General features: G+C 43.8%; 1 protein-coding gene across 1 annotated transcript in view; it reads right to left on the bottom strand.

Moving 5' to 3' along the window:
* The window catches only part of amot (angiomotin), a gene marked incomplete at its 5' end in the record, with an annotated part of 37,887 nt that overhangs the window by 8,686 nt on the left and 21,701 nt on the right, over positions 1 to 7,500 (bottom strand). The window contains 2 exon segments of the mRNA XM_080749744.1: positions 24 to 169; positions 4,554 to 4,646. Of these exon segments, the coding sequence (XP_080605870.1) occupies positions 24 to 169; positions 4,554 to 4,646 (239 nt within the window).

Here is a 7,500-nt window from a genome sequence, read left to right as displayed (position 1 = left end):
GGTCTGATGGGGATGTTTCTTACCTCCTCCTCCAGCTTGACTACTTTGGCCTGGGCGTTGTTCAGGGCCTGGTCCCGGATCTCGATGTGTCTCCTCTGGTCCTCGGTCTGAGAGCGAAGAGCGTTGAGCTCCATCTCCACCTTCTCCTTCTCCCGGACCACCTCTTTATCTGGAAGCACACACAGGGGCGTCAATTGGGTATGGCAGGGGTATGCAGCTGCCCTTTTAAATATAAATCCATGAATGTCTCTTTGTCTATCTGTTCTGGTTATTATGTTGTTAAATTACAGTAAAATAACTAGAAATGCAAAATGTAACAAAATGGCCACTTTAACAAGGTATTATAATTATATTCTCCACATTTTTATTCATCTTGACAAAATGGTATATTCCCAGGTTTCGCAGGACAGCTGCGCGGGTGCAATTTACTAACATGACAAGTTTAGCTGCACTTGAACAACCATTCCAGGCTGCCATATCCAGCCCAAGAAACCGTAGAAACGGGGGGAAAAAATTAAATGTGCTTCTTAAAATAAATATATCATGCCTGTTGCTGAGGTATGGAAACATGACAGACACTAGTCATGTTGCCATACCTTAGCTTTTTCTGAACTGACGCCACTGAACACACACAGGTAGGGCTGTCACCATGATGGCATTTTACGCAACAATTATTTGTCACTCAAATAATCGCGATTAACGATTTAATTGTGTTTTTGTCGTTGACAATTACATTTCTGTTTGGCTTGTAGGCTTTGAAGTTGCACATGGCAGATATGACACGTAACCTAAATATACAAAGAAATGACTGACATATTTGACAACTTTATTCTTAAAAAAATAACATTGATAGTGGAAATAGGCGATCTACAAGCTCACAATGCGTCCAATCTTGTAGATCTGCTATTTCCACTATTTTTTTTTTCACTATTGTTTTATAGGATGGGATGTTTAACCCATTAACACCCAAGGAGCCAAACTTGTTCAGTAACGAGATACGGCCACTGGAGGTCGCTCTGCCAAAAAATGAGTCATCTCGTACGAGACAAAGGGTTAATGGTGCAGCATGCAGCTGCGCGCATGTTGTGTTGTCTGTGAAAGATCCTGGTCCATACGTCATAACGTGGCTCGCAGAGAAGCAAAATGGCGCGTCTAGGCTGCATTGATTTCTATTCTATGCTGAAACATAAAAAGGGCGTTTATCTCTGAATAAGGTGCAAAGAACACCAGGGAAGCAGAGATCTGCCTGTTTTCACGGCGACACTTTACCGCGATGGTCGGCCCCGGTTTGGATTTTAGTTTTGCGAGTGTTTGTAAACAAATGGATTATCCTCCTCAATCGTCAGTGGACACTCACGTGCACACGCACAAAGCTTCCGAGGCTCTTCAAAATTAAAGCGTAGGTGAACGACGGCAGCAGCAACAGCTAGAAATGTTAGAAACCTTGGCTTCCCATGTGTTAAGATGTGGAATCATTTTATGCTTTAGCTATTGAAAAATAGCAGATCTACAAGCTCACAGCGCGGCACCAAGTTCAAATCTTTGAATATATCTTTTTTAAAAGCGAACATTTGTAACTCAAATATTTGCTTTTGGGGGGTCCCTGATACATAATATTTTGAGACGGAGGTCGGCGGCCAAACATATCATTCTAGGGGTCCTTGACATGAAAAAGAACCGCTGACATAGAAACATGCGTTTTTCCAAAAACCTTAGAAGGATTTAGAAGTCATTTATGGACTTACAAAAATAGCAGATCTACAAGCTCGCAGCGTCGGAGGTCACTGCTTTGATGACATGACATCTGAACTGACTTCTATACAGTATCTCTGCTGTCGAGCCTCCAAAATGTTCTTTTTCGGGAAAATGAGCTCAAGTGGAGTTAGGAGGTTTTGACCGAAGGGCTTTTTACTACTTTTCATTGGTTCAATATTATTTTAACCAACACTCAGATGTAAAGGGTGTTCAATAGCACATATTCATCAAAAAAAAAGAGAGGCCCAATCGGGTGGAGTTAGCTGGTTTGGCAGAAAGTGTGGAGTTAGGAGGTTTTGTCCCAAGCACTTTTTACTACTTTCCATTGGTTCAATATTATTTTAACCAACACTCAGATATAAAGGGTGTTCAATAGCCCTGATTTATGCCAAAAAATGAAGAAAAAAACAAAAACAAACTCAAAAATAGAGTCAAGAGGTTTTGGCCAGACAGTGAAGATATGCAGAACTAATGCCATCTGAACTGGGATACGTCTATGACACTAACATCACAACAAGCAGCAGTGTTAAGGGGAAAACATGGCTTTGTGAACTCCACGTAGCCTGCAGTGGAGTTTCATTTTCCAGGAAAACACACAAACAAATATTTCCACAAAGAGAGACAACTGTCTCACTTTGTCTGAACTCTCTTGTAGTCTGTCTGTCTGTGTGTGTGTGTGTGTGTGTGCGTGCGTGCGTGCGTGCGTGCGTGCGTGCGTGCGTGCGTGCGTGTGTGTGTAGATAGATAGATAGATAGACAGATACATTATTAATCCCGAAGGAAATTGATTTCGCTCAACAGCTCCAATGCAATACATGCACACAGGTTATCAACAAAAATAAGCATGATAAACGTGTGTGTGTGTGTGTGTGTGTGTGTGTGCAGTGCTTAATTTGTCAATGAAAAGGTGGGGGATCCTAGGTTTCGCGTGCACACGCGCACATGCACACACGTGCACACGCGCGCACACGCGTGCATGCACGCACGCACGCACACCCGGTGTACATTTTCATTAACACATTAACTATATATATACAGTATATATCACTGTCAACAATAAAGCATCACAGAAGCCAAAAAAGTCTCTATTTGGAAGGACGAAAACATAGATGACCATATATAAACAGCACTACTGCACAGTGCAATAGAATAATTATCTTATCTGTTTCAACAGAGGTGTGGTGTATCAAAATAGTAAAGTGAAAATGTATTTGTAAGAACACTGCACACACAGCCAAAGTGCCAAACTCACTGTTGCTAACCAAAATATCAGTGTACAACAGTAATATCACTAATGTCCAGTCCAACAAAAGCAGATTCAGATTCAATCTGATTAATTGTCCTGTGTAACAAGGATGCATTTCCTTTTCTTGTTCACGTGTGTTTTGTCCATGACTAACTGAATCCTCTTTATATGCTTGCCAATTCAGACACATGACATCTTTTTCCAGAGATGTTGCAATCAGTTCTATGAGTTCTTCATCGTCACAAAGGTCTCCCCCCTCCTGTCTCACAGTACTCTCACTGGCTCTCCTGTCCTCCAGTCTTCATTTAATGTAGTTTCCCTTCAATGGAGGGGACATAGCCTATAATTAGGACTGGAAGTTTTATTTAAAAAAAGCAAGCCTAAACTGGGTGACACGTTCTCTCACTTCTCTGTCCATTCACTGTCCATCAGCGCACGCACGCACGCACGCACGCACGCACGCACGCACGCACGCACGCACGCACGCACGCACGCACGCACGCACGCACGCACGCACGCACGCACACACACACACACACACACAAAACAGCGCTGTCCCTGAGCAACAGAGCAAGCAATGTCACGACTCACGCTAATCATACCCACGCAGCGATGGGACATTTTTACACTCATTCACAGCATTTACTCATGGCTCTAAATCAATAACAATGCACAAGATAAATGCAAGTTAACAACGTGTGCTTAAAAGCCTTTTATGGCATTGAACTGAGCCTCGGTCCAAATCCCCCCTGCAGTACTAAGGAGCCCCCTTTCACCTGTCGCTGCTGTCCTGTCCTCCTCACCACCTCCTTCGTCCTCACTCTCTGATTTATCCTCCTCATCCTCCTCCTCTCGTTCCCCGTGCTGGTCATCGGGTGTCATCATGCCAGTGGCTGCCCCCTCCTCCTCCTCATCTGTGCCGCTGTTTACAGCACAGAGCCCCGCTGCTGCTGTGCTGTCGGCCTGTCGCTATCTGCCGAAATAACTTTGGCCTGTTTGGGGTCTGGCTGACCGACTGGTTTGAAGAACGTTAAAGTTTAGTCTGTCGCTTTGACATTTTAGCAGCCGCTTGCTTGCGTATTGTTTTGTTGCCCGGTAAACTCCATGGTAAACTCCCTGTGCAGTGTGCAGTGCAGCGTGCGACCGAGGCGGAAACAAAACAACTAGTTGCGTGAACCTGTGTCATCACATGATTGATGTTTGTCAAACCCCTATTTTGTTTTTCAGATTAAAACGCATACAAATATTTAAAAAATTATCAAACAAGGGTCACACCAGAACAACATAAAACAGAGAGAACATAGATTAAAAAAACAGTTTATTTATAGATTTTTATTGACAGGGAAGGTCCCGGATCCTTGATTCAAAATCAAATAGGTGGCGGATCCAATGAAATAGGTGCCGGTCAGAAAAAGTGAGGTACCGGAACAAGATCCGGCTTGATCCGGCACAAATTAAGCACTGTGTGTGTGTGTGTGTGTGTGTGTGTGTGTGTGTGTGTGTGTGTGTGTGTGTGTGTGTGTGTGTGCGTGTGCGTGTGCACGGTACTCACTCTGTGTGAGCAGTTGTGCGATGGTTTTGCGGTTGTCTTCGGAGCCGTCACATTCTTTGACAGCCAGCTGCTTATTGGCCGTTTCCATCCGCTCTGTAATGACATCACAAAGACATCACAACTACTTTATTGACATCACAACTATTGTAATGACAAATGATAATAAATATCTATCTAACTATCCATCTATCCTTCCATAGATTGATTGATTGATTGATTGGTTGATTGAAGACTTTATTAGAAGTTTGCATAGGAAAGGGTACAGTTTCATGACGGTACAGTTCACTGGTACAAGGGCAAATAAAAGGAGATCCTAGAAAAGACTACGCTTATTTCCATAGGAAACCATTGAAGTATCTCATATAACATTGAATGACAGACAGATAGAACACAGTACTATGCAGTAGATATAGTAAATAAAAAGAACAGTGCAAAAAATATATACTGTAGGTAAATACAAAGGAGGGTCAGGGGAGGCTGGGTTGTTATTGGTTTGTTATTGCCAGTTTCGAATGGCTGCCGCCTGTAAGTGGTTTTTCAGGGCGATTTTAAAGGATGCTAGGGAACCACACTCCTTCCATCCATCTATAAATTTGCCAAATCTATGTGTGTGTGTGTGTGTGTGTGTGTGTGTGTGTGTGTGTGTGTGTGTGTGTGTGTGTCAGTGTGTCTGCCCCATAGCCAATCACGGGTCACGGGCTGTGTATGCCCCTTGCACACCCGTTTGTACAAGCGTACAAAATGACTTTTCTCAGATGAGTGGCTGCCTGGTATCTCCCTTAGAGATAGGGTAAGAAGTTCAGTCACCCGAGAGAGACTTGGAGTAGAACCGCTGCTCCTACACTTGGAAAGGAGCCAGCTTAGGTGTTTCGGGCATCTAAATTTAGTACGGATGCCTCCCGGGCATCTCCCTAGCAGAGCATACGAGCGGAGCGGAGTGGAGCGCGAGCGGTGCGGGGAGCGGAGCGAGCCGTTTTTTAGTTGAGCGTGAGCGAGCAACTTTTATAATGGGTCTGAGCGCCGACCCTCCTCCGCTCCGAGCCGATCCTGTTGGGGCCGCGCGCCGCATGTTTCCAACAAATCAGTGGCGAGTGGAAAGCTCTCCAAGTCTCCATCAAAGCCGAGGCTCACATTAGCACAGCCATTTGTGTTGGGAACACACTGGCAAAGGAGAAAGCGTTCCGCACATGGTAGCAAACTACTTTTTTGACTCTGATTGACGGCCCTGAGCGGAGCGTGGAGCGAGCGCGGAGCAAGAGATGCGAAAATCAAGTTGAGCGACGGAGCAGCGGGGAGCGGAGCGGCCCGGTGGCCGACCAGAGCGACGAGCGAGTGGGACAAGAGCCCTCTGGAGAACGGAGCGGCTTTTGTCATCGCTCCACTCCGCTCGTGTGCTCTGCTCCCTAGGGAGGTCCTCTATACACATCCCACTGGGAGCAGACCCTGTGGCAGACCAAGGACCAGATAAAGCCAGGGATTACATCTCTCCACTGGCCTGGGAACGCCTGGGGATCCCCCCGGGTGAAGTGGTTAGGGCTGTCACAGTTATTACATAATCGTCTAATCGCAATTATTTGACACAATCGCGATTATTTTACATAATCGTCATAATTGTTTCCATGTTGAAAAATGTTCATACCGTATATTTCAAAAATAGTGGAAATAGCGTTGCAAGCTAGTAGATCAGCTATTTCCACTATCAATGTTCTTTTTTAACTCTTTGAGTGCCACCCCTTTCACCACTAGAGGGCGCCCAGTGACCAGAGAAAATCCCATAGAGATATGCTGGTATATGCAGGTATATGCAGAAGCCCTGCAGCCATGACTTGCCTGAACACTTTCCTTTGTGCATGTACAGGAAGAGGATGAAGTTAGCTTGAAGTTAGCTATTGGCTACCAAGCATTTTAGAAGCCTTATTTTCGTCAACTTAGCCATGATTAAACCTTGCACACCTCATGCATGGGAAAAAAACAGAGAAGAATGAGCTCTAAAAAATCCAATGCAATCCTGGATTGCATTGGAGTGGATTTGTGCAGTTTGTTCACAGCTTTCAAACAAAAAAATCCGATTGGAAATCCGTTCAGGCATTCTTGAGATAATCGCCATTATGTTTTACATGTTATGTAAACAAACATGGCTGCCCTGTATGTTAGATGGGGTTGTATGGGGGTGGAACATGCTAAATCGCGATTGAAATCATGTTCACCAGATTTGATGGGGTCCAAAAAAAAAAAAAAAAAATTCAAAAAAATTTTTTTCAAAAAAAAAAAAATTTTTTTTTTTTTTTTTTTAAAAAGCCGAACTTGTTCGGGATCGGCACACTGCGATACGCTAATAAAGCCGAACTAGTTCGGGATTGGCACTCAATGAGTTAAGTATAAAGTTGTCAAATATGTCAGTCATTTCTTTGTATATTTAGGTTATGTCATATCTACCATGTGCAACTTCAAGCCTAAAGCCTAACAGAAATGTAATTGTCAACGACAATTACACAATTAAATAATCATTAATCGCAATTATTTGAGTGACAATTCATTGTCATGTAAAATGTCATAATCGTGACAGCCCTATTGCTCAGTAGAGGGAACACTGGACGTTTCTGTTGGAACTGTTACCCCTGCATCCCGATTCCGGATAAGCGGTTGAAGATGGATGGATGGATGGACACTGCAACCTTCCTTCCTACACACTACACACTTCCTTTCCTTTCCTAACTGAACAAAGCATGAAACCAAAAAGTGCTTTGTGTGAATAATATGAATCCATTCCATCTGGACCAAATCCAAGACATATTTTATTTCTCTTTCTCTCTCTCTCTCTCTCTGTCTCTCTCTCTCTCTCTCTGCCTGTGGGAGACGGTTGCCAGGCAGAATCTCCACAAACAGAAAGTAAACAACTTTTTTCTCCTCCTTTTTATGTGTTTAAAACACCAGGACCTTTGGATGA

The sequence above is a fragment of the Nannobrachium achirus genome, assembly GCF_963921795.1.
Source record: "Nannobrachium achirus genome assembly, chromosome: 19".
NCBI classification, from domain to species: Eukaryota; Metazoa; Chordata; class Actinopteri; order Myctophiformes; family Myctophidae; genus Nannobrachium; species Nannobrachium achirus.
The sequence above is the reverse complement of the archived record's forward strand: the minus strand, read 5'-3'. Positions and strand labels throughout refer to the sequence as shown.